The sequence below is a fragment of the Sander lucioperca genome, chromosome 13 (genome assembly GCF_008315115.2).
Source record: "Sander lucioperca isolate FBNREF2018 chromosome 13, SLUC_FBN_1.2, whole genome shotgun sequence".
Lineage (NCBI taxonomy): Eukaryota > Metazoa > Chordata > Actinopteri > Perciformes > Percidae > Sander > Sander lucioperca.
In genome coordinates this window covers 13,704,708-13,731,940 of record NC_050185.1, presented here as the reverse complement: position 1 = coordinate 13,731,940, position 27,233 = coordinate 13,704,708, and the positions used below count along the sequence as shown (strand labels likewise).

Here is a 27,233-nt window from a genome sequence, read left to right as displayed (position 1 = left end):
GGTGACACTGGCTCGGAGTACTGCTGATGCCCCCATACTCATTCCACAGGAAATGCCCCTGTCCGGATCTCTGTGTGTGATTGTGAGTGTGTTTGTTTGAGAAATAGCTGCCAGAGCATTAGCCTGCTGTGCCAGAAGCTTTAGATTTGTGTGCAGAATGGATGTGAGGTTGAATGGGAATTGATGAGTTTGTATGGGACGGCATTAGTTGACACTCTAAGCGTGTATCATTTTGCTATGAGCTCAGATGTAAAATATGAAGTCCTTTTCAACTGTCCAACAGTTGTGCCAACCAAATTTCTTTCAGTCTGTGCTTCATCCTCCCAGTTCTCCATCATTGCTGCACACATTAAATCTATATCTGCAAGCACTGCGATACTACAGACACTTTACAACCAGCATGCAACCTAGTGTCTTCCTTTTTTAATTCCCTTTTTTCAAAATTGTTAATAGTTTTGAGGTGTATCTAATACCGTGTAGGCTAACTGGGTGTTTCCTTGGTGGTCACTGATGTTCCTCCTTAAAATGAGACACTGTTTAAGTTGCTGTCTAGCAACGTCTCCTTTTACTATTTAAAACTACAATGAGTGGATACATCAATCTGTAAACACGTATTTAATAGTACATTCTGTGCGACTAATTTGGTTTATATTGGTTTTAGGCCATAGACAGTAAAAGAAGGTTTAGACCGGTTTAAATCATAGACTGTATATACAGTCTATGGTTTAAACAGAACTACAGTTACTTTGCTTCCTGTCTGTTTAGCGTCGTTACCATGGTGATGCGCCTTGCCCCAGTAGCGAGCAGTGTGGTGTTGGATATAGCTAGCTAGCTAATAGAAGTTCGTTAATTAGTTAAAATTACCGTTATGACCGCAGAAATGGACTTACCGGCTTCATATTACGGGGAACTTGATAAAAGAAACCCAGTTGTTTCAGCCTTTGAACGAGACATTAACTCGTTTATAACACTGATGAAACGAGTCGCTTCTTCGACCAGCCAAGACAACGGCTCTTATGCTAAAGGGTGAGAGCTTAATGCTGTTTACTCTCCGCAAAACTAAAGTTAAACTTTGAAGTCAGTGAAACAGTTAGGATAGCTAGTTACACCAATGGCAGCAACGTTACGCCAGAAGAAAAATGTTTTGACGTTTGCAAAGCTAGCTAACGTTAACTAATAAATAATTTGTTTAGGTCAGGACGTGTAGTCAGGACAGGCTTCTTTTTGACTGCAGGTGCATTACGCTAGCTAATTACTGTGGGTCTCCATTTTAGTACAATAATTGTACAGGGCCTCAGATAGTCATCCAACTCCACCTTTCTATTAGGAGCAGTAGCAGCATTTTTAAATTTGGTTTTCTGAATTATTATCAGTGGAGTTGAGGTCTGATATATAAACATCCTATGGAACAGGGGAGTATAATTATTTTATATTCTTACATTTTAGTGTTGTCCGTCTGGTTACATATCAAATTTAACATTAGCCTGTTTTTAATTTGATTTTTATTCTTAAGGATTAAAATCCTGGTGGAGATCTGGAAAAAGTACAAACATCGACTGCCTTCGAAGTTGTACCAGGAGCGCATGTTGCAGATTGCAGATTTTCTCTTTGGGATTAAGGTAATTCGCAGTAGCCTTGCTACTGCTAATATCTTGTTTCCACAGGTGTAGTTTATTGCTTTACCAGTTGCATTCCATCAAAAACTAATTAAATTCTAGCTTCACAATCAGAAAACAATCAGGGTCACTGGACTCTGGTCAGTGTTGGATGCTGTGCATAGTATGCTTATTTACTTATCAGTCAAAATAAAGCTGCAGTGGGTAGAATGCAAATAAACACCAGCATTTGAAGAAGAGTGAGACCTCTTCCTGCAGCTCTCCCTCTCCCCCCTTTTTCGCAATGCGCAGAACAGCCAATAGGAACGCTCTTTGTCTGAAATGACCTGTGATGACCAAAGTATCCCATGATGGCAAGATTTTATGAAGCCTGAATACAGAGCCAAGAGGAGATGCAGAAGTCTAGTTTTCACTCCGACTACTTTAATTACAATATGTTAAAAGATTATTATGGATTGTTTTGCCCAACAACTCCAAAAATACCACAGCTTTAAGGTGACGCCAAATGCTTTAGGTTCATAATCCATGGTAATTTGTGTCATAATGTGATAAGTCTAAGCACTCTCTGGGATAGCAAAGAGAAATTGTTTCATTGGTTGTTGGGCCTACACAATTTGCCTGGTTTATTCTACATACACTTGTACCTTAATGTTGTCTGACACTCCTTGCCTCTTTTCTCTCCTCAGAATTCCTCATTGCCCTAACTGTTACTGTTATGTGTTGGTCCCATTAGCCAATTTATTTTTTTACTCCTCCAAAACTGACTGCGGCAATTGGCCCAGGTTTCTTCTGCACAACACACATTTACATTTGCCATTACAGCTTTCCTTCCTCTCCTCTTCTTTTGTAGTTGTACGAGCTCGCTCTTTGGCAGGGCTACAGTCTCCACCTGCTGCAGTTCAACTCAGTGAAAATAACTGACATCACAGATGTGGACCACTTCATGGCTTGCTTCTTCCCTGAAGGGTTTGACACAGACCAAGATACGTTTACCATGAAGGTACACTGTTATATGTGAGCTTGTGTGCAGTGAGTTGCTGTGTAATATATTTGACTATCCATAGTCTGAAGTGAAAAGCATGCTATGCTTGTTGTACTTTGTTGTTATATTACTCTTTACTACTTTTAATACTTTTTTTTTCATGTGGAGAAAGGTCACTGATATGTTAAAGGTGTTTGTTCCTGAACTCTAATATATCTACAGTATATAAGTTGCATAATGTGTGTGTGTGTGTGTGTGTGTGTGTGTGTGTGTGTGTGTGTGTGTGTGTGTGTGTGTGTGTGTGTGTGTGTGTGTGTGTGTGTGTGTGTGTTTGTAGGTCCATGCAATGCAGGGCTGTGCCCTGTGTATATTTGAGCAAGAGAAAAGGCACAGCATCCTCAGCCAGAAGGGACTCTGTAAACTTCTGCATTTGCTGAACTTCATCAGGATCATGATGCAGGCATTTCAGCAACATGAGCACCTGTGCTGGCAAATATATAATGGTATTATAATACAACTAATATAGTTTTGTCCAGTATTTGCTTTTTGTCTGACAAAACATTTTGGAAGAACAAATTGAGTTGTCAAAGTGTGAGGCAGGACAATAGGATCATTTAAAATGAAGTGAGACATTACGAGATTCTACTGTATTTGATATTTTACTGTAGAACTAACATCTTTCTCTTTTTCTTTCTAACCTTTTCCAGGTTCATTACACATCTACACCATCTGCCGTTACCTGATGACCATGAATTGTAGTGCGGAGGTACTAAGAGATAGATAGATGATAGATGGGACTTGTACTGCTGTATTTCTTGTTGCAACTTGGCAACTGATTAGTCTTCCAAAGAGCTTTTTCAAAAGATTGTTTTTGCCATGGCTGATACACTCTAAATGGAGTGGTAAAATGGATGAGGATGAGAAATTGTGTGTGACAGACATGGTGCTAATGTTTGATAATGAGGCCTTGGGAGATCTGGAAAAACCCTAACTAACTGGCTAATGTGGTTAACCGGTCAGTTTTAACATGGTGTTTTTGTTTTGTTTTTTTGTGCTAATTATTTGAGTTTTTAGTGATTCACTCTCTTCTGCACATTGGTTGGTGTCCTTAACCTCCCTCTGGTGTGTTGCGATGCGACTCCTAAAACTCAGTGGTACTTTTACCTAAAGAAAATAATGTGATGATAACCAGAAATTAGTGTGAACTATAATGTAGCTATAATTGTGTGTGTTATGATCCTTTATACCACAATTTATGATCCTGTCCAGGCACTGGAGTACCTTCTGTGGGCAAGCATCAGTTTAGAGCTGTCCATTCCTCTGATGACTGCTAAGTGTTTGCCATGGATTGTCACCCTCTACTGTGCTGTCTGCCACTGTTACTATAACAACCATGCTGCTGTGCAGGCAGAGGTGAAAGACACACATCATCTGCAACCAGCATACAATATTAACTATTCAAAGGCTGATATAATAAGTTATTATTTAACGAAATTTAATCTACATATTAAAATCATGTAGAAAAGGTACATACAATTATTTTTTTAATTATTCTGAAAGTTCTGTTGACCATCTGTGGGTTGTTTGTGTGTCTTGAAATGCTTTCAGGAATTTGCCAGGAGAGCCCTTGGAAAAATCAATGAGCTAGCAAAGCTGGAGGAGCAGAATGAAGTTCCTGCCACCAGAGAGACTCAGAGAGCGTACAAAGAAGCTTCTATCAAGGCAGGAGACTCCTCTTAACGGAATATGCTCTTAATACTGTGACTGTGATAAAATATTAGAGAGTAGAAATCATTCACACATCTCAGTCACCACTGTGTGTATGAATACAGACGCATACAGATTGTTTCCCTCTTAAGATGTAGGAAGTTTCTTGTGACTTTCTATGTCCAAGTTAACAGTTTGTTGTTTTGCGTTTACAATGTTGACGTGCTCTTCTTTAGTTTATCAAAGAAATGGTGATTCACATCTCTTTTTTTCCTAGCTGGCTGCCATGATTTTCAAGCGTGCAGTGTTTGAGGCCAGAAGGAGACACAAACCCATTTTCAGAATCAAAACCAAAAGCACCTTGAAGGACATACCCAATGTAATAAGATCCACTTTACTGCCATATGATCATATTCAGTGTTAAATATCATCTTTAAGTGTCCTTGTATACCTGCCTGTATCTACTGTAGGTGCCGTGGCCTCGTACTTCAACAGAGCGCATGCTAATGGGCCTGTTTGACAGCAGTGCAGCGCAGTTCTTGGGCATCTTGGAAGCACTTTGGGACAGCACCAGACGCCCGCTGCCGTCGAGGATGCCAGATGATCCAGAGCTGCAGGAGATCAACCTAGAACTCCTGTCTGCTGGCATCAGTATATTATCTGGTTAGTAAAAGAAACACACAACAGAAAAAACACTCTGCAGTGATCACAGTAAGTGCACGATTAAGAGGAAACCTAAAGGTGCTGCAAAAGGTTTCGAATGCTTACATTTAAATTGGGTGTTTAAGGTGAGGAATGCTCACTTTGTGTATTGAATGATGTGCTTTTATGTTCCTGTTTGTGAAGGAGTCACAACTACTAGTAAGTCTCTTGTGAGTCTTAGTGCACTGACACCAACATCCACGCTAATGGATTTAGCCATTACAGGTTAGTCGCTGTTTTCTTTGTCCTTTTTTCTCACATTACAATCAACATGTACAGCACTTTATCACATGTTGCAAGGTGTTTGTTTTGTGCAGTGCTTTGGAAATCATGTCAAGTAATGTGATGTCTTGTGTTGCTAGGAGAAAACAAAGTGCCCATCATGTCTGCGATGAGGTTTATTAAGATGTTGTTTCAGTACAAGCAGCCAGATGCTTTCACTGAACTTGCCAGAGAAATGCTGCAGGTTTTGTCTGTGAGTAGCACACAATCATCTCATTATTCACAAAAGGGGAACACACTCCATTTCTTATCAGTTCTCACTCGTGTATTCTTGTGTTTCCAATTTGAGTTTAATGTGTTCTGTGTCTCTAAATGATCTTGAGTGTCTCTCTCCGTGTCAGGGTGTGGACGGTCAGTCATTCAGGAGGGCAGAGCTGGAGCTTGCTTTACTTGACAGTTTCAACAGTCTGCTGTCTTCCCAGAGGAGCCATCCTAGAGAGGACAACATAGTTGATGGTAGCAAATGTAAAATTGTGCCATTTATGGACTGGCTTAGATAATCTAAACCTCTAGAACTTTATGTAGATAAATGGCTTAATAGAAACTGTCCACAAAGGATTCTTATAAGCCATTCATCGCTGTTGCCTAGACTACATTGATCCTCGAACAACCTGCTTCTTTTCCTTTATTCCTTGTGTTGATTATTTCACTGTGTTACCAAGCTGCTGTCAAATTTATATATAGTATCTTAACCATGTTACTTCCTGTCAAATATTAGCTGACACACTTTAAGATTTAATGTTCATAACCTAGCATTCAGATTAGGTACTAATAACGTGTTCAACATTTGGCCTCAGTTAGTTGATCACAAATATCGAATACTAATTTCAGTTATCTCTGAATTATAATGTGGTTATGTTGTTTGATGATTCCAACAGACAGACACAAGTCTTCATTCTCAATGAGTGATGAGTTCATTGGCCTGGTAGACACCCTGCACAAGTCTGTTTGTGGCTCTGCTCCTGTAAGTGTCTATGCTATGTGTGTGTTTGTGTTGGGGTTGGTATGCCAGGGACTAGGATTACACTTAGAGGTAGAGTTCATTTTTAGTGTCTATATACTGTACAGTGTTGAGCAAGTTACTTCCAAAATGTAATATATTATAGATTGCTAGTTACTGTCATTCTGAATTGTAATGCTTTACACTACTTTTGCTTTACTTTTAAGTTACTTTTACCAAAATAACCCCAGCAGTATGACTTGGCAGGTAGCTTGTGAATTTCACCACGGGATCAACAAAGTCTTTATCCAGTTGAATACATCATAATTTAATTCAAGATATAAAATAAATAGTGAAGTAAAACGTGCAATACTTAACTGAATTGTAGTGGAGTAGAAGTATAAAGCAGGAGGAAATGGAAATACTCAATTAAAAGTAGGCTACCTTACAATTGTATTGAAGCACGGTATAGTTACTTACCACCGCTAATAAAATCTAATGCTAATACATCCCGACATGTATATCTGTCAGTTGCTCGGACACACTGCTGTCCGCGCTGACGTTTCGTTACCTGTTGGGACACAGATGTTGTCCGTACCGTCTCTGGTTCTGGCTCTGACCACGGGAACAGTGACGGGACAGCACCTCGCTTCAACGCAGTGTAATAACTTCTTAAAATAATGGGAGTATGTCCATGTCGCAAATGTAGAATCAGTCCCTGCAGTCATCTCAACCATTATATTCCAGCAGCAGGAAATAACGTTACTTTTTTACACACAGATTTTTACACACCGAAATGTTTTGCGGTGTTGGTGAAAATCACTTAATTTCGGGTTAAAATGCGTTGTAACGTGTGATACTGAGAATGTAACGGGTATAATATTAGTGAACCTTTATTAGTAATGCGTTTATTACTGGGTTACAGCAAAAAGCAATACATTACTGTTATTGCATTACTTTTGTAACGCATTACTCCCAACACTAATACTGTATGTATGTGTGTTTGTGTAGGAGGTGCAGCCAGATGGAGATCTGGTTTTGGATGTTGTGTTATTTCTGTGGGGTAAAGTGAAGCTGGGTATCCAGAGGGATCAGCTGCATAACCTAGAGTTTACACACTACCTTGAGAAGGTAGATAATTATGACAAGGTATGTATTTAAAAAGGTAAGCATTACTGGAACTGTTGACTGTCAGGGTGATAGGAGAAAAGTATAAAATCGCTACTTTAATCCTCTACACAGCATAGATTTCTTTTTGGGAGTTTAGGACTGATCTTAAACTGTAACATTAATTTAGACACAATAAAACACATACGTTAACCTATATTTGCCTGAAGTGTTTACAGTGTGTTTAATGTAAATGTCCTACTTATTTCTTTTCATGCATTCATGTGTATGTAACATGTTTGCAGTGGCTGTGGTGTCTGTCTATGCTGTGTGAGGTGGCCTTTGCCTGTGACCTGGCAACTGTTGACTGCATAATGACAGCAGAAATGATCCACACATTGGCCATACTGCTAGAGAGTACAGCTGAATGCAGTAATCAATCTGCACATCCAGGTGAGTTCTAGTTCTACCATTTGCCGTGTTTCAGTCAGTAGGACAGCTGAAATCATGCATCTTTTGTAGTTCATCTTGTGTCGTTTTATCGCTGTGGTATTTGATTGGTCACTCAGACACACCCATGTCATGTTCACATGAAAATAATATTATTCTCATGTCTTATGTCTAGGAGCTCTTGAAGCAGACTATGAGGGTGTGAAACCACGCTATTTCTCTCTTCTTGAGGTATGTGAATAGATTGACTGTCTATGCATGGTGTCAAATGATAGTTCTGTATATTACAATTATTTATTATTATATAAAGTGTAAGCATGTGATGACAAAACAAATCACACATATCACTCCAACGTGCTGTTTTCTGTCTCAGTTTTTCAGAAATATTGCACAAAAAATGCATCATCCAATGTGTGTTTGTGTACTTGCAGAAATCAAGTACAGAGCTGCTTCAGAAGGTGTGTGAGGTGGTGGAGAGAGGTCTTGAAGCTCTGGCAAAGGGTGTAGCTACACTGCTGCCCCAAGATTACTCAGCAATCACTGACTCTGCCTTCATTCAGGTAGGAAGTCAACCTGTCCAACACTCAATTATTGACAATTATTAATTTTACACCTTTCTTAGCCAAGTATTGCCTTAAGTTAGGATCTCATCATTGTATTGTAAGATAGGACCATGTAAAAAAAAAAAAGTGTAAAGAAAATGCTGTGGGTTAGTGTTACTAAAACCTGTTTTCCTCTTATTCGGATAGAAATTTAGTCTCCTCCCTCCATCGACTCCCTCCATGTCTTCTCTGACATCATCAGAAGAGGGAAATGAAGAAGATGAAATAAGTGAGAAGAAAAAAGAAGCAGAGGAATCTAAGGCAGAACCAGATAGTAAAGCCTTTCCACACACTCAGTCTACACGTGTATTCCTGCTGGCCACAGACCTTCATCTAGAGCTAGACATCATCCACCACAGGGCTTCCCTCAAGTTACTGCAGCTGAATGCAGGTCAGACTCACTGCCACACTGACAATTTTACTCACAGGTGATTTTGAGTTTGTACTCAATTTTACATTGATAAAAATGATGGCATATCCTAACCCAGCGCTTTCTGATTTGGTAACAGAAGTTGAAATCTTTGCCAGTAATTAATGGTTAATGATAATTATTCCCAATAATATTGATTTAAAAATTAAATGTCTGCCAATAAATCATGCCTAACTGTAGACACAAATAATGGGTCTAAGTATAGTGGTTTGTCCTGGGACTTTTTTGGTTGTGTCTAGTTGCGGAGTCTGAACTGTTGGATCGGATCAACAAGAACAAGGTGTCCAAAGCTCTTTTCCTGATCCAGAAAGCCTCGATGGAGTACAACAACATGGGGCCAAATAACAGCAACAAAACCAAGAGTCTGCTAGAGGTTACACATCCACAAACATTCACACTTTCTTAGATACAGTCAACTGTGTAAAAATGGGATATTTTCACATGCACCACAGTAATAGAACATGGTCTTAACTAATAAATACTATTTTGTTTCTTAAGCCATAATAAACAGTGAGGCCAGCTAGTATTGTCAATTGTTGGAATTTAAACCTTTTTAACTTGTAGAGGCCTCAATGGCACATTTAATTTCTGTACATACTGAATAGGTAAAAGGACTCAGTTGTAGCCATTTTTACTGATGACTGGTTATTTAGGTGACCTTTCATGAAGTGTACATAATACAACTGGTTTGTACGTGTGCTCTTGCCAGGAGGCCTCTACCTTGATAGAGAAAGCAGGGGTGGAAGAGAGAAAACTGTATATCTCCACCACCCCTAAGACTCCAGCTGAAAACAAAGATAAAGGGATGAAGGAGAAGGAAGAAAACCCTCCACCTCCCCCCATCCTGCTCTCACGCACTGACCACTCCTTAACCTTTGCCCCAGCACCTTATAACTTAGAGGGAGAAGTAAGATTTTAATTTACTATTCTAACAAGTAGCAAATAATCCTACACAACTTCTATACTTTTTTTTAATCTTTCTTTGTTGTTTTTTTTGTGTTTCTTTCCAGGTGTGCTGGTACCAGCTTTGCGGCCGTGCAGCTGAGGGCATTAACCGGAAAGTCCGCCTTGGAGACTGCAGCCTGCCAGGAACTGGAAATATGGTACAATTTATCTCTGTCACAGAAGAGTGTCAGGTCTAGTGGAATACATTTTCACCAGCTTGTATGATCTGGTGTGTGCCCATAATATTAGGTCTGACTTTGTATGTTTCCAGGTACCAGCAGTATCTGATGAGTGCGTGCTGAGGGTGGAGGGGCTGGAGCCCAACCAGAAGTATTTGTTTGCTGTAGCAGCCTACAACAGCCAGGGCAAGCTACTGGGCAACACCATAGGAGGGTCAACATTCCCACTCCTGGCATCGCTGCCGATACCACTGCTCTCCACGTGGGCTCACTTGGCACAGGTACACTGCACACAAGTGAAAACTAGTACACTAGACACTTGGTACTAGTTTGTCACCTCACCACTCTCATCACTTGCTGGGTCCAGGTCCTTTTCCTGGGGAAGAATAGCAGGGCCTTGTTCCAACACTTTCACCCTCACACATATGTACATGTTGCCTTATTTGGGTGTAGGGGGAGATGGAGAGCCTTTAGGCTTTATAATGATTAGTACTGACTCACACTGCTGTTGCTCATTGTTGGGATTTTGGCCCATGGCCCACGTTAACACTGTTCCCCACAGTCACAGATGAAGCAGGGTTATGGTTGTAGCATTTTTGACTCCTTCCTTAGGTGGCATTTCAAACAGAGCAGTATGCAGTAGCAAAGAGAGCCTGCAGAGAACTGTGGACCCACTATACCTACCCCGACCCCAGGTCCCACAGCACACAGGAAAGACTCACTATCACAGGGTGAGGAGGGAAACACATCCACACAGTTCAAGTCAAGGAGTCTGTATTTCTTTGCTTTTTGCAAATCTCTTTTTGCTCTATCCCCATTCGCTTTGCTGAAGGCTACATATCCAGACCCTGCAACGCTCCTCTCCTCACCTGTGTCAGTTGTTCCTCTGTTCCATCTTCATTGAGACAGAGATCAACATTCAGCAGGGATCACTCTATTGTGACTCATTCAGTGACAATGGACCATTTATCTGGGAACAGGTAAAAAATTGATCTGGATAGAGAGGTGTGTATGTACGGTGATTATATATTTTCCACATGGATTGACTGTCATAAACAGTGTGTTGGATAGTTATCATTATTAGCAGGATCCCAGTGTGCAAGTTTATGTCCCTTTTGTGCTTGTATTAACACAGATTAATTATATAAATTAAACAAAATAAATGATATGTGCACGTGTTTGAATGCAGGAAGCCAGACTGGCAGAGTGTGAGCGAATGCTGGTGGCCATGGACCTGGCAATGTGGTTGAATGACGGTAGCGCTGCCGTGCAAGCTGTAGTTACATGTTATGGCCTCCTGTCACCTCTAATCTTCCATCAGATCTTTTGCGACCCTGTTGTACAGGTATGCAATACCTCATCCATTTAAGTTTTAATATTTTGTCTTACAAGCCACAACTTTACTTTGTTAACAATGTAAAATAATACAAACTGTAAACAATTCATAACTGTGTGTATGGTTACTATGCCTGTGTTCTGATGTGCAGGTGCTAAACAAATGCTTGATAGTTTTGGAGGAGAATTCAGGTCTTCTCAAACAAAAATGGACTGGAAACACCTCAGAGTCATTAATGCACATGATAGCCTGCATCACCTACTACCTGTCCAAGGTGTGTCTGCCTGTGTTTATGTACCGTTTAAACTGTTTATCTGCATGCACACGATACAAGTTTCAGTGCTCTTGAAAACGTGTATTTGAGTTGCATGCTAAAACTTAGCATTAACTCTTAACTTGCCTTTATTGTGGAGCAACGTACCTACTTTTTCAAGATTTGTAGTAGTGTCACATTTAAAATAATTCAGTGCAAAAATGACTTCAATACAAGTCAATACATTTTTTTTTTCAGTTTTATTGTAATTTAACTACCATCTTTTATAGAACATAGTATGTTTGTATGTATGTATGTATGTATGTTTGTACCATATATATACTTTTTATTTTGTGGTGATTGTTACCACTCATCCTCAGTGACTTACAATTCGTTCATCCTTCATCCTTCCTGACCAGGCATTACGAGTCCTCAGGGAGCATCAGATGGCTTCTGTAATGATGGACTGTGGTCGCAGCCTGCTCCAAGAGGTCTATGATGCCCAGCTGCAGATCAGTAGACTTGCCCATAAAGCTGTGGGTGTAAGAAACAAGTGTAGATTTATGTTATAATTTAGCCTCACTCTTGTAAGTGACTTAAGATCATGAAATGAAATAAATATGATTACCCAATGTATTTTCAGATTTTTACAAAAGACTGCCATATTTTTACTGATGTTTTAATATTAAATAATTTAAAATATACACCAAATGAAGAATATTTTGCCTCACTGTTCTAGTGTGTGTGTGTGTGTGTGTGTGTGTGTGTGTGTGTGTAGTCTAAGACTGATCATACTGCAATCAAGGGTGAAATAAAGATAAGCCTTCAGCTGAAGGCACTGCATTGGAAGAACAAGAAAAGAATCACATCTGAAGCAGCTCTCACTGCAGACAATGGTAACACATAGAAACACACACACACACACTTTCATTTTATTAATACAGCTTTTATTTTAACATTTTGGCAACAAAATATTACACACTTGATGAAAGTTGACAGTAAGAAAATAAATTTAAAAAAACACTAGACTAAGACTAAAACTAGAATTTTAAATATTTCATTACATTTTTGTTTGAGTCTCTCAGCTGGTTAACTTTGTGATTGTTCCGTGAACAATTAATATACTTTGTCAAGCATAATAGATGATATTGCACTTACACATAGATCCAAATAGTATTTTCTCCTAAACTCCACGTTGTATACAATTGTTTTTTTCTGTAGAGATTGCACGCCCACTGACTGGCTGTGAGGATCCCACCATAATGTATGATCTGATCTCCAACAGCACATTAAAGGATGCCTATCAAGATGGTGAGTGGCACACACATACTTTTTCAATGAATAATTAGTCTTGTTCATTGACACTTGTGTTTGTGTGTTTTTATAGTGATGAAGCACAGACGCAAGGTATATTTTATTGAGTTTGCGGCACTACTTGTCCAGAGAACCATGGAAGAAGGCCACCCAGACCTTGTGTTAAAGTGGGGACAAAGCATGTTTGAATTTCTTTCCAGGTGTGCTTTGACTATTCACCTCTTTGCTGATTTAAAAAAAGAAATGGTAAAAATAAATACTTTTATAGTCAAAACATCAAACAATGCATTACTGTCGAGCCACTTACGTATGGTTCATACTGCACTGTATTACAGATAGTAGCTGTTTTGCCTAGCTGATAAAAGCTTGACAGTATGTGAATGATTCTCTCTTTGTCAGGCGTGACGAGGTGATGGGACTGTCCACAAAATGTTTGGAGGGAAACAGTCAGAGTAAAAGAAGAAGTAGTGCTCAGGCTCCAAAAGGAAATGAAACACCACAGGTAAGAATAATATACACACAAATACTAACCACATGCATGTAGATACACAATGACATACAATATCCTGAACATCTGTGCTATACAAAGATTGTTTTGCATCACCATTTATTGGCAATGATCTACCAAGCAGCTGAGGTGGCATCTCGCCTGTTTGCAGATGATGCCCCTCTGGCATCATTTGAGTCTGACCGTGCCAAGTGTAATGAGCTATAGGAATCCACATAAAGATTTTTTTACTGATGTAAAACTGTTTTAAGAGATACTGTATATTAGTTTTTTTAGTTTCTGATATTGTAAAGTAGCCCCAACCTACTGTGTAGACATATGTTCAACAAATTCCTTGTGGATTGCTCCTAATTGTAGTGCCTTATCAGAATCAGAATCAGAAAGGGCTTTATTGTAAAGTACGTTGCACATACAAGGAATTTGTCATGGTGTTGTTGGAGCATGTCACACATTCAAATATAAGGTATATATATGTATACCGTAGACACCCATCACAACCATACGTAAGTACAGTACATTAGGGATGTACCCTAACCCCAAATATTTTGTGTTGCTTTATGTAGAAGAACAAGAACACACCTTCACATGATGATACAAGAAAGAAACTAAAGCAGAAAATGCCCCCCAGCATGCTTCAGAGAGTGAGAACTAACAGGTACAGTATGTATATGTGTGTTGTGTTCATCTGTTTGTGCGTAATTATATGTGTGGGTCCACATAACCACATGTGCACTGGACTTCTATCCATGTATGTGTAGGGAAATGCAGGTTGTGGAGAATCTGCTAACCATAATGTCGTCTGTGGTGCAACGCCACAAGAAGCAGCTTCAGCTGAGGAACATGTGCTGTGAGGAGAGAGTATGGAAGTCTCACCTCAACTACAGCATGGCTCAAGCCCATCTAGCGCTGCTTTACCAGGGGCTGGACCAGCTGCATGGAGGAGCCCTGCAGCACAGGTTAACTCACAAGACACCAGCTCCCTTACTTCACCTTTTCTGTGTTTACTATTGATCAGTTACATCAGTTACATTAACTAGCCCAAGGGGTTGGGCCGTACTCTTTCTAATTGGCCCTGAGCAGCATTGCATAATTTCTGGGAGACATTTAGTCTTAAATAATATTGCATACATATTTGTGTGTGTGTGTGTGTGTGTGTGTGCGTGTGTGCTTATAATATTTATGTTCTGTATGTACTTTGTTTCAGTTACAGGCAGTTAAATCCCTTGTGTTTCTCTCTGGCCTACTCTGGTGTCCTAGTGCGGAAGAACTCACAGCCACAGCAGTCTTCTAAATATGAGGCTGTCTCTGAGAGAGACTCCTCTCACTCTGGTCTTAGGGAGTATGTGGCTGCACACCGAAAGAGGAGCAAAAATGAGGGTGGGGAACACTCTGAAAAATTTGAAGAAAAAGTCACCTGGTCTGTGGTGGTCCATCACTTTTTTCTTCCTGCAGTCAAAGTGGATAACTCTGTCTCAGAGGAGAGTTGTGAGGAGGGAGAGGACTCCTCTCAAATTGTGGAACAGCAGCTTGAGACACACAGACACACTGCTGCGATGCTGTTGGACTCACTTAACAAAGCTGCTTTACATCTCCGAAGGGCCATGGTAATGCACACATACATGGACATACACTCACACACAAGTACAGAAATGCTGACATTACATGTGACGATACAGTGTAAAAGGTATTGTATTTTATGTATCTATTTTTAATATTTTCCAGGTGTTGGCCCATCGTGGCAGCCTTTGGACCACTCTTCAGTGTGTGTGTCAGACTGTGTGGGACCAGAGTTGCAGAATCAATGTTCTAGTACAGAGAGCTGCTCAGCTTAAACCTCCCTCCCCGATCACAGCAGACCAGTTGCACACCACCTTCACCCCACTACTGGTGCTGGCTACTGACCTAATCATGGACATGCTGAACAGACTCGGGGCAAGTGCTATACCGATAGACACACACATAGCTGCTTGTCTAAAAAAACTCACTCACATAATTATCCTTTTTATAAAGTATGAAAAACAAGCAAAGGTGTAATGAAATCTATAGGCTTTCAATGATAGCTATTGTCACTACAGTCTACATCTTTTCATCTGAGCAAAAACACATTACAGCTACAAAGTCCTGTTTGTGACTTTCATCTTTATCTCTCATTGTCATCTTTGTCCCTACTAGCTGTGGAGTTTGTATGACAGCGACTTGACTGAGGAGGAACTAGAGTCCAGTCTCCACTTCTCAGCCCCACTGGATAACAGCACCCAGGTGGACCTGCGTTGGGTCCGCACCCTGGTGTTGCACACTCTGGAGCGTCTCCATGACAGTGGCAAATGGGAGAGACTGGCCCACTTTGCCCTAGTTTTCAACTCATACACACGGTGAGTAAGGCCATTTTCTTTCTGCAAAGCACAGACTATATTGCAATCATAAATCTACAAGTGCAGCTAACATTTAATAATAAATAGTTTTGTATAGTAACATTCAAGAGAGACAGAGATGAGTAAAGATTAGGGACGGGTCCCTAACATTAAAGGGAATTTGAGTGGAGCTTTTACATTTTAAGACTTTTAGGACCATGAAAACACAGCACACACTCACTATAGTATAATATACAGAAATCCTACGAGTAACCTTTTAAAGGGTAACTTTGTTTTTGTGTTTTCAACCTGGATTTTTTTAACCCTATGTTTTTGTGTCTAAGTGACTGATAGGAACAACAGTCTTTGAAATTGGTCCAGTACTAAGCAAGACCACTGCGAAACAAGCTACAATGTAACATTAATGAGCAATTGCGCACCTTCAATTTACGTCCCTAAAAAGTGCTTGTTTTGCCACTGACATGCTCAGATTATTATTCTAAGTGTCCAACAACATTATGAAAAGGATCCCTACAGTCCTTTTAGTGACATTTGCCCTATATGATTACATTACAGTTGCCCAGTTTGCAGCTGTCGGTTACAGCATTTTCGCTCAATACTGGACCAATTTCAAAGATTTTTGTTCACATTAGACACCGATGCATGGGAAAATAGGGTCCAGGTTGAAAACCAAAACGAAATTACCCTAAGGCAGAATGAGTAGGATTTGTCGGTTGCAGTTTTTAAACAAAACATTCAAAGTCCTCCCTGGCTCAACAAGGGTTACGGTGCTCACCAGTTGGTGAGAGCCAACTCCAGATTCATTCTCGTTTTGGAACAAACTTTGTCCGCTTGGTGTTTCACCCCTTTTCGGCGCTGTGTCCTCCATTTTGGTAGCTTCTTCTTGGATGCAAGTTTACGATCTGGCACCTGGTCGCTACGGTTTTATAGAGATTGACGCCCAGAAACGTCCCGAACACAGCAGAATAAGAAAATACAGGCAGAGGGCACGGTCCCTCCAGATACAGAAACCGCTCCACACTTCTGATCATAAGTCATGTGATGATTGAGAGGGATTATTTATCATGAGAATATACTGTACATTATCTCATTATCTCAGAGTACATGCTCATGGTTTTGTGTGTGTGTGTGTGTGTGTGTGTGTGTGTGTGTGTGTGTGTGTGTGTGTGTGTGTGTGTGTGTGTGTGTGTGTGTGTGTGTGTTACTGTGTGCGTGCGTGCGTGCATCTGTATGACTATCCCAGGGAGCGTTATGCGTTGATCATAACTCCTCTACTAGTCCATGCTCAGAGGAGGCTGCTTGAAAGGATTGGTTCTTTTAGAGGACCTGCGGTCCCTCAACCACACCATGTCAAGACACAGAAGGCCACTGGCAAGGAGGTATCACATACCTACACACAGAAACATATTCAAGCATTGTAGGATACTGTAGTAAAAAAAAAGTCCCAAAAAAGAAAATCAAGCCAATAAAACAAATACTTTTTAATAAATACTATGGGATATTGTATTACCTTATTAACACAAAATAAAAGAAATACCCAAATTATTTTAAGGCTTTTCTTAGAGTTTTTGGCTATGTATGAAATATGATGATAATGTCTTAAGAGCTTGAACAGCTTTCAACACCATAGAATCTAGAAACATATTCATGTGTTTAAATGATTTACCTCTTTTGTGTACACTTATGCATTGTGTTTATTGTACTACATGTGTATATATGTGCTGCTTTCTTTTCTATATTTCAGGTAACTTACAGGAGCTACGCAGACTCCCAGCTGCTCATTGGGTGGACCCCTCACCCTGCACAGCAACCGCCCATTCACAAAAAAGCAGCACATACAAACTCCACTCCGCGAGGAGCAGTTGACCTTAAAGGTCTGAACAGCCAGCCTCATGTCATGTCATGTCAAAATATTTCAATTACACAAACATTGTTTGTAGGCAGTTGCAAATGATGTTGGCTGCCCTACAATTGAAACAAATATTAAAAAAATTACACTAGGGTTCCACAACTCCACTGGATCTGTGAACCACATTGCCTTGCAAACGCAGTTCCCAGCCCCCTCGGACTTGGACCCCTAATAACATAGAAATGGTGGAACGATGACATACTAGGGTGTGAATTGTGCAAAATTACCAAAATGTTACATAGAGCGGAAAGTAGAAAGTGTGTACTGTGTTTGCGTGTATAACGTTATTATGCATATATGTTCTGTGTCTAAGCTGCAGAGATACAGCACTCCATGTCCCTTGTGTGTGTTCCTCTGGATGTAGAAGACACACTGAGTTTTTATCGTCAAGCTCTTGAGAGAAGACCACATTGTCTTCAGGTCTTCCAGCATAGTCGCTCATTACTGCTGCTACTTCTTGCATACACAAAGCCCTGTGAGTTCAGCGCTGATTGAGTGATTGGAGACACACACACACACACACACACACACACACACACACACACACACACACACACACACACACACACACACACACACACACACACACACACACACTCACTCACTTACTCACTCACTCACACAACAACTGTTTGACCCTCACGGTTGACACTACTCGTGTCTCTCTCCAGGCTTTGCGGCACAGTCACAGCACTGTCAGAGCAGAAGTCTTAGCCATTCTGCAAGCCTGGTTGATTTCAGTCCCTTAGTTATGCCTACACCTAACATCCAACCTTGCGACCTGACCGAGGAGGACTACAGTACTCCAGATGCTCTCTACAGCCTCCCTATCAGCCCTGACCACATGTCGACTGTCAGCGCTGCATACTCCACCTCCATTAGTAAGAGCACAAAATACCTAAAAATACAGACGTCTATGGCACACTTTGCATAATGAAGGCATGTATTAACAAGTTGTCAATAGGTGGGACACTGAGTTAGAAGTGTTATAGAGAGTACCAGCAGAGTACATGACAAGATAAAAGCATGGAATATCTGGATAAAGTATGTGCCAGGCTGTCAGGGTTATAAAGCTCTTTCTTATCTCCCCATCTCCATACAACTTTTCTTTAGAGTATCTCCAGGCCAACAACCATGACTCCCTCAGAATTTTGGCACTGCATGAAATGGGAAACCTACAGTTCTACAATGGAAACACACGGTTAGAATCTGTTGGTTGGTTGGTTGGTTGAGTGTGTGTGTGTGTGTGTGTGTGTGTGTGTGTGTGTGTGTTGAAGCAAGTCAACATCCTTTTATTATATTGTTTTTACCTGCAATTATACAGCAAAAGTCTGTAAGTCAAGCTTTTCTGTTTTTCCTTACATTCTCATAATAATTTCATTCCTCCCTGTGTTATATCTCCAGGGCAGCCCACTCATACTGGAGTAAAGCTGTAGATTGTGCCTTACAGAGCTCAGGTGCTGTAGAGAAATGGGATGGCATGTTCTTCGGGGGTGGCTCCCTACAACAAACCCTGAAACAGGCTGGTATTTGGGGATGTCTACAGGCTGCTGGGCTCACTGCTAAAATTGCACAGTAGGTTTAATGAGGTTCATCATTGATTTGATGTGTTTTTTGCGTGTGTTGCAAGCATAGCTCTTTAAAATCTACCTGCTCCTGAGGGACGTGTTTTGATCTACAGGTATATCGTAACGTCTGATATCAGCCAGCGGACCAAGTGCTGTCTCATGTCTGCACACCTCTTTAAGGTAAAACTTCCAGGGGATGTTAATTTCTCTCCTCATAAACATGGTTTTTACTTTTGTTGCACAATGCAAAATTGAGGAAATGATGAAAGGAGAGGCTTTTGCTCTCATGACAAGTTTTATTGTGGTGTTTGTGTACATTCATTTTGACATGGTTGTGTGTGTGTGTCTGGCCCACTTCCCCAGTGTGTGCTGTGTTGCTCCCTGGCTCAGCCCCAGGCTGATCTCCAGTACGCCTATCACAACATTGGAGATGAACTGCTCCCTGGAGTCGACCTTTTCTCTGAACCCCACAGGGTTCACCTCAGCACCACTGTAACCAGCCTTAACTTTGTCTGCCACTGGCTTTTCACCACAGGCTACTACGTCACGGTACACTTATAAAAAGTGTCTTTCTGTCCTCATTTTGAAACGCAATGCTCAAGATAAATAATTAACTTGTTAAATCGTGGTTGTAATTTCAGCTACTGCCCATACTAGCCCTTTACCTACATTTTGTAGGGACTGTTTGCAGAGATTTCAAACGCACTGTTGAGGGCAAAATACTTAAGGTCAGCATTTGTGTCTTCTACACGTACATGTAAATGTTTTTCCTGCCGTAGTTCTAGTGGAGTTTTCAGTCTGTGTTGGTGTCTTCTGCAGATACGTGCCCTTACTGAACTGTGTCTGTTCACTGAAGCTGTAAAGGAGGCAGTTCAGCTCACACAAGGAACAGGGGTCTTTCTGCCTCATGGACACTACATTGCCAAAGACAATCTCCAAGTAAAAACACACCTATGTTACCTCTTTGCATTTTTCTCTCTTAGCCTGTGTGAACTGGTCATTTTGGTAGTGTTGCATCTCTCTATTGTTGACATATTTTATGTATACTTTTAGTTACAATGTTGACCTTGTGTTTATAATACTGTAAATCTGAATCTTTCATGGAATATGTGAAGACATGGGTTGTTTGTCTGCCACCCTCTTTGAGAGATATGTGTTCCTAATTTTAACACAGAATACAGTATTTCTGGAACAAATTAAATATTGTTCTAGTGCTGCCTCTACACAATATTGAAGGTATTGTTATGTTGTTTGTTTATATATGCCAACATTTGAATAAATACTATAAATTGTGCTTATTGTGCAGCCTGTGAAGACGTTCTACAGCAACAAGTCTCTCCTGGACAATTCTGAGGTACTATCTATATAGGATTTATTTAGATTTCTGAAGATCTGGGGGCATTTCATTAGTGTAATTCTGTCAAGTATTCCAATTTAGATGTACAATTAAATCTCACATTGTATTTGGTGGAACAATTGTCACATAAACTATTCTTAAAAGGAATAACCATACCACCAACAGTTTAGACAGGTGCAATTTTCTTTTTTTTAATAGAATATAACAGAATCACCTCATTCCAAACCCACCCCCCTGCCATTTGGTCTTCCTGACTCATTTGAAAACGATAGTCCAAATCAGCCAAACACACTCATATGAATGTACTGACACGAACACACACACACACACACACACACACACACACACACACACACACACACACGCACCCTTCCAGCAGTAGGCAAAAAATGCAATTTTGACCTGTTATCTGTCTCTGTGCTACTGTACTGTTTCAGCATTATATATGTCAAATACATATACCGTAGTTAATGTAGTTTGCATGGTTGTGGTTTGCGGTTAGGCTTTGGAGGAACTTGTGAACTGTGACTTTGCTCCAGATGTCAGCACGCTGTATGGATCCACATTGTGCCTCCGATTCAACCTTGCTCGTGTTCAACTAGTCCTGGCACTCAGTAACACTGTACATGGCCCTCCTGTGCCAGGTCTGTAAGCAAGATTACTTTCTTCTTTCTTTCTCTGTTATTTATGTTTGGTTTATTATTTGGATCATGTGACGTAACTCATTGGATTGCATTAAACCAAATGAGTATCAAACTGATATATATTTAATTCACATAGGAACATACCCTTTTTGTGTTCTCCAGATATCCAGTATCTAAGAGGTCTCTGTGTCTTTTTGAGATAAACATGCCTCGCTACTTTGAAAAATGTAACCAATTTATCTACCAGATTGGTTATTTAGTTGGTCTAACAGTTAAAGGTCATTTTACAATTTCTGGATATGAGTAACCGCCTTTAGTCTTGTAGGGCTAAATGAGAGTCTGTCGCTATATTGCAAGAATGCATCTGCATATACACTGACCTGTAAGAATAACCCCATTCCATGTTATTTTATCATTTTAATGTTATTTGTCGTATTTGTGTACGTGTTCGCATTCACTTTAAATACAACTAATTTGATTTAATTCTAAAAGAGTCACTGTGGATCAAATAGCTTGTTATGCCTACAGTGGGAATGTCTTTCAGATGCTGTTGAAGGAGAAGCTTGTGCCAGCATAACAAGTTGTTCGGTGAACTCAAAACCCGTGGAACAGGACCTACTGGACAATGAGGGCTCCTGTCTAAATACAGGAGAGCCAAAAGTGCTGACCCTTGATACCAAGAAGGAAAGGTTTACTCCAGAAAGGATTAAGGTAAGACTTCTTGGGGATGTTTTAATTTATCTTTACTTCAGGGGTTTGCCACTAACAGTAAATTGAGTTATTTATTCTTTGCACCTTACCCTAAAAATTGAAGCAACTTTTTTTCTAACTTGTTTGTGTCACCTTGCTCTTATCTGTCATCTCCTCTGTTGAAGTTCCTTTTGCTAGAAGGAGCATCCTCCTTGTTGCACTCCATTCCGCAGCAGCTCACATCTCAGTCCTGTAGCGAAATGGAAAACCTGGAACTGGCACTAGAGTCCAATCTTCTAAAGGCCAACCTATACTTGCAGCAAGGACATGCTGCACTTAGGTACAACGGTGTTACGTAGGGATTGTCTTTTTGGTGTGTGTGTGTGTGTGTGTGTGTGTGTGTGTGTGTGTGTGTGTGCGCGTATGTGTGTGTGTGCGCGCGTGCCTCCTCCCTCTCTTCTTATACATGTGTGCTGTGTGTTTGTTTACATGCTTGTTTACCAGCATGTTTGTATTTCCTGACTATCCTAACCCCCTTAACTTCCTCCTTCAGTTCTGAGATGGCGATTTCATCCTTGGTGCTTCTTCAGACGTCTCCTGTAATCGTGAGAGGAATCATACCTGGGTCTCAGAAACCTGCGTCTGAGATCCCACATGCCAGGATTGGAAGTGTACGGGTAGCATGTTTATATAAATGCATTATATTAAATATATTAAATAAAATATTGCATAATCAAATAAGTAGATTTTTTTAAACAAAACTCAAGCATATGAAATCCCTGTCTGTGTACTGTTTTGTAAACATTATAGAACATGACAACATTACAACCAAAAGTAGCATCTGCAACTAAACTACTGATAACAACATTAAAGTGGTACCTCTGAGTGTGTTAGCTGAGATGTGATAATGTCACTTTTTTCATTTACTTGTAAAATATGCACATAACCACAATGGGGCAGTAGAATGGGGTTTAATTGATGGTGTGTGTATATGCATGTGTTTATATGTGTAATATACTGTCTACAGGGTACTGAAGATTGCAGTGTGTCAAACACCCCGGATGGAGACTGTCCCAGAGCAGTTGAGGCCAGTGAGAGAATTGGAGTTTCTCTGTGGCTGCGTTGCCGCCTGGCTCTGGTCCGCAGCCTGGCTGCACACATCCCTGGCACTGCTGCCCTTTTCCCAGGTCCGATCATGTGTTGTGCTGCTCTTTATTTTTTGTGTGTTGTGAGTGGTGTGTTGTAGGCTAAAACAGTTGGAATAATATTAGGAAATATACGGATTACAAATTTGTCAAAACAAATTATTATTTTTCCTCCTATGCTAACACTTTGTTTCTTTTTATTGTTTAACATAACAGTGCTTCGTCTATTATGTGTAACCAGAAGATTTAGAAAGTATTAGAAAATGTAAAAAAGTATTTTATTTTTATAGAAAGTATTTTCAGCACCTTCCAATAGTTAACTAATGAAAAATAATCTGTAGACTTCATTAGCTGCATATACCGTATGTCAGTGATAGGATGTTGAATATTGAGTGTGTGTGTGTGTGTGTGTGTGTGTGTGTGTGTGTGTGTGTGTGTGTGTGTGTGTGTGTGTGTGTGTGTGTGTGTGTGTGTGTGTGTCGCGTGCGCGCGTGCGTGCGTGCGTGCGTGCGTGCGTGCGTGCGCATGGAAACTTGTGGGGGTGATTGTATTTTCAAGGTAAGAACTTCTATGAGGAGGCAGCTCGGGTGTTACAGGAGGGTCTTGATGAATGTGCACGATGGCGAGACCTCGATATTCAAGCCCTTTTGATGGTCGAAGGTGCGGAATTGGAAGCACAGAGAGGCAAGATTGATGACAGCATGGCAATGCTGCAGGTACCAACACACACCCAGACACCTTTTTTTGTCACTTTTTAAACAAACAAATAAGTACTTTTTACTTCTGAATTTGTCCATATTGTCCTTGGATTTATCTGGTTCCAGGTATGACAGCGACCTCATTGTTTGCAGTAACACAGTTTACAAAGTTCAGTTTATACATCATATGTACGGTATCCCTATGACCATCTGGGAGGTTCCTTATTATACCAGTTTGTGGTTGCCAGTTTTCTTCAGGCAACTAGTAGCACAACTTCTTCTGATATCCTTAGAAAATTCATAACCTAAAATTTCTCTAAAGCCTAAAAATGTATACTCCCAAAACATAGTAATATTTTCACTTGACTAGAAAATGTGGAAATGATTAGCATTCATGTGCACTGCTGAGTACACTGCTGTTGGATACAGAGTTGTTTATTTTTAATGTGAGGTGTGGTGAAAAAGGGAATTCAATTCTTCCAAACAAGTTCCCTCCATTTCCTGGAGTTTGAAGATATGTGTTATGTTAGGGATGTATAGAAGAAATCCCTCCTGATATCTCTACATCTAATTCTCATGTACTTAGAGAGTTTAGGAGGAATATTGGAAATGCGGAACAAGTGATTGAATAGCAAAAGATGCTGAAACTGAAGGGTTCAGACTCCTTTTAACACATGTTGAAAGGCTATTTACTCATCGTTTGACTCTTTACAGATGTAAAGTTACTTCGAGTAGGAGGAATATTGAAAATGTGGGACAAGTGATTTAATAGCTAAAAATGCGCCACTAGCCCAACATGATCTATTTGTTGGGAGCACATTGTTTCTCACTCCATTGCATGCAAACAGTCGTGGTCTTTGTTGACAAGTTTTTTTTAGACACCATTACTGGTGGTGTAGTTGGTAAATATGGGGCTGCGTGCAGGACTTTTAGCATAATCTGTCCAGTTTCAAACTATGTAAAATGAAGGAGAGGATAATTTAGAGCAACAACATAAAAGCAGCTTAACATTGCTGCCGTGACAACTGATTCTAACCGGGGTTGCTGCAGCCACAACGCAGAGTACTAACCACTATACGATCACAGCCACTTGGTTCACTGAGTGCCTTGTTGTTCTGAATATCAAATCTACTGCTATTTTCTGAGTATGGGTTTCCCTAAATGATCTGTGACAAATGATAATTCCACGGATGGTTTATCTAGCACTGCTGATTCTGTCCTTCAGGGACAAAATTTGTTTTTCAAGGAAAGATGATTAGCAAGCAAAACAACAGAGGAGGCTTTATGATAGCTGTGATTGACTGAAACTGAAGGGTTCAGACTCCTTTTAGCACATGTTGAAAGGCTATTTACTTATTGTTTGGCTCTTTGGCTTTGGCTACAGATGTAAAAATACTTTGATAGACAGTTTGTAGAGGACACGTGATGTAATAGCTAAAGATGAGTACAAGCTAGCCACTATAGTTACTCTGAGTTAGAGTTTGTGGAGGAGGAATATTGAAAATGAGGTGATTTAATAGTGATCACTGCTTTTGCTGCGGCTACTACGCATAGTACTAACCACTATAAGATTAAGGCCATTTGGATTACAGAGTGCCTCATTGTTGTGAGTTCTCAAGAGTTTTACCCAAAGTTGTTATGACCTTCAATTATGATATGATATATATGATATGGTAGAAAGTGTAATTATTAAAAGTAATCAGAGTGCTGCTGTGTTCTGTCTCTGAATGCATGTGAGTAGGAAGCAGTGACCCTGCTGTCAGGACGGACATGCATGCCACCAGGGTCCAGTGTTACTCTGGCTCGGGCCACTTTGCTGCTCAGCGACCTAAGAGGAGTACAGAGCACCACACTTCTAAAACTGACACAGAAACTACTGAAAAAGCAGGTACACAAACATATGCACACACACACACACACACACACACACACACATAGATATACTTGTACTAGTCAGTATTCATAAAGTAAGCAAACCTTAGTGCTCTTTCTCCATTTCTTTCAGCTGTGTGTTTTTGGTGAGAGTGTAGTGTTGGATAATGGGAAAATGTCTTTCTCTCCTCCTGGACCCAGCAACATCTACCTCCCTTACCTCAACATACTGGATCAGACCACTTTGCGAATTGGTAAATATAAAAAAAGGACATGATGTTTTTTTTTACACTTTTTGATATTTTTGTGGGAAGAAGACAAAGAGTCACGGCCACGATAGTGTCTCTGTACAAGCTACATTAGCATTAGCAAGTTAACCTGTTCACAATAACAATGTTTTCTAGCTTATGTTTAACGGGTTATGTTTACCATGTTCACTATCTGGGTTTAGCATAACAATTGCTAATTAGCACTTAACACAAAAGACCACTTGCAATTCCATGGCAATCCCTCCAGTAATTGTTGAGATAATTTAGTCTGGACCAAAGTCACAGACTGACCAGCCGACACTGCCATCTCTCTAACCATGGTGCTAAAAACACAACACAATCAACAGTCTGAAATTAAAGATTTCTCTCAAAATTGACCCCATCCAAAAAGTATAAAACATGGACTCCAGCACCATGATTAAAATATATTAATTATATTAAAATGTAATTGCAGTACATATACAAACTCAACACCCAGTTCTTGCACTGTTTCCGCAGGTCACATTCTGGATCTCAGCGCCGTGCAAATGCCAGTCTCTACCCAGTCATTACAATCCCCTTCCAGGCAGCATTTACATCAGTCCAGCCAGATTGAAAGAGACTCTCAAGCACCAGTTCCGTCTCTGAACAATCCAAGCACCTCCAGACCTACAAGCCACCCATGCTCAGCCAGAAAGCCAGAGTAAAATGAGACTCATAATGGATTGCACTGTTCTCTCCCAGTCCTGTGCCTATTGACAGACATAGCTGGATGCTGAAGTTGGTATAGGGCCATGCTTGGTCTGAGAAAGAATATTGTGGGTAACCTGGTGTAATGACACATTACGTAATAAACTTTGTAATTAAGAACTGAAGTACTGTATTTGTTAAAAGGCTAATTACGTTATTTATAATACACAGGATCAATTTAATTAAAACAAAGTTAGTTTATTGGCTGAATATTGTTAAATGTTGTGTGTGTATATATATATATATATATATATATATATATATATATATATATATATATATATAATTAAAAACAAAACACAATTTTATATATATATATATTGTATTTTGAATATGTAAAAAAGTCAATATAATAAAATAAAAACCAAAATAACAATAAGATGAAATGAACAATATACATACACCTAAACACAAACTTAATGAATAAATTATCATGAACACAAATTAAATCTTACATGTTTGAAAAGTAGTATGAGGATGAAACTATACTATAAGTATAGACTGTAAATCATAGGCATCATTGATGCAAACATTACAAAATGGGGTTTACCTGCCATCTAGTGTTAATCATCGACTGTAAAAATAGATGTTAATTATTGTATTAAACCATCTGTGAAACACATTTCA

The 27,233-nt window shown here is 40.0% G+C and overlaps 1 protein-coding gene across 6 annotated transcripts; it reads left to right on the top strand.

Moving 5' to 3' along the window:
• Positions 1-741: 741 nt before the first annotated feature.
• On the top strand, positions 742-26,726 carry LOC116064936 (cilia- and flagella-associated protein 54). Of its 6 annotated transcripts, none has more exons than XM_035990879.1 (57): positions 742-1,026; positions 1,514-1,619; positions 2,467-2,616; positions 2,936-3,101; positions 3,306-3,364; positions 3,868-4,011; positions 4,207-4,320; positions 4,583-4,684; positions 4,776-4,968; positions 5,152-5,232; positions 5,370-5,482; positions 5,631-5,745; positions 6,168-6,253; positions 7,241-7,378; positions 7,642-7,789; positions 7,962-8,017; positions 8,218-8,346; positions 8,536-8,779; positions 9,058-9,191; positions 9,528-9,725; positions 9,829-9,921; positions 10,035-10,223; positions 10,555-10,673; positions 10,775-10,922; positions 11,132-11,287; positions 11,430-11,552; positions 11,951-12,067; positions 12,316-12,427; positions 12,753-12,842; positions 12,919-13,045; positions 13,245-13,347; positions 13,917-14,008; positions 14,112-14,309; positions 14,558-14,730; positions 14,806-14,957; positions 15,076-15,285; positions 15,526-15,725; positions 16,969-17,104; positions 17,470-17,599; positions 17,948-18,109; positions 18,306-18,515; positions 18,748-18,835; positions 19,039-19,209; positions 19,316-19,382; positions 19,566-19,751; positions 19,844-19,930; positions 20,022-20,141; positions 20,509-20,556; positions 21,062-21,203; positions 21,748-21,914; positions 22,079-22,233; positions 22,447-22,570; positions 22,921-23,080; positions 23,597-23,754; positions 25,478-25,624; positions 25,742-25,862; positions 26,376-26,726. In XM_035990879.1, exons 1-57 carry the CDS (start codon positions 869-871, stop codon positions 26,561-26,563), a joined length of 7,803 nt encoding a protein of 2,600 aa, XP_035846772.1. In that variant the 5' UTR covers positions 742-868; the 3' UTR covers positions 26,564-26,726. The 6 variants fall into 6 exon arrangements, with proteins under 6 accessions (XP_035846772.1, XP_031176196.1, XP_031176195.1 ...); XM_031320336.2 differs by having other exon boundaries at positions 12,310-12,427; XM_031320335.2 differs by having other exon boundaries at positions 11,951-12,073; positions 12,310-12,427; positions 22,447-22,564.
• The last annotated feature ends 507 nt before the right edge of the window (positions 26,727-27,233 follow it).

Bases quoted from the DNA above. Each gene is read 5' to 3' on its own strand.
- LOC116064936 (XM_031320333.2), top strand. From the start codon at position 869: ATGACCGCAGAAATGGACTTACCGGCTTCATATTACGGGGAACTTGAT. The intron at 14,731-14,805 runs GTGGGGAACACT...TTCTTCCTGCAG, and splicing joins AAAGAGGAGCAAAAATGAGG to TCAAAGTGGATAACTCTGTC. The intron at 19,931-20,021 runs GTCAGCATTTGT...TGTCTTCTGCAG, and splicing joins TTGAGGGCAAAATACTTAAG to ATACGTGCCCTTACTGAACT.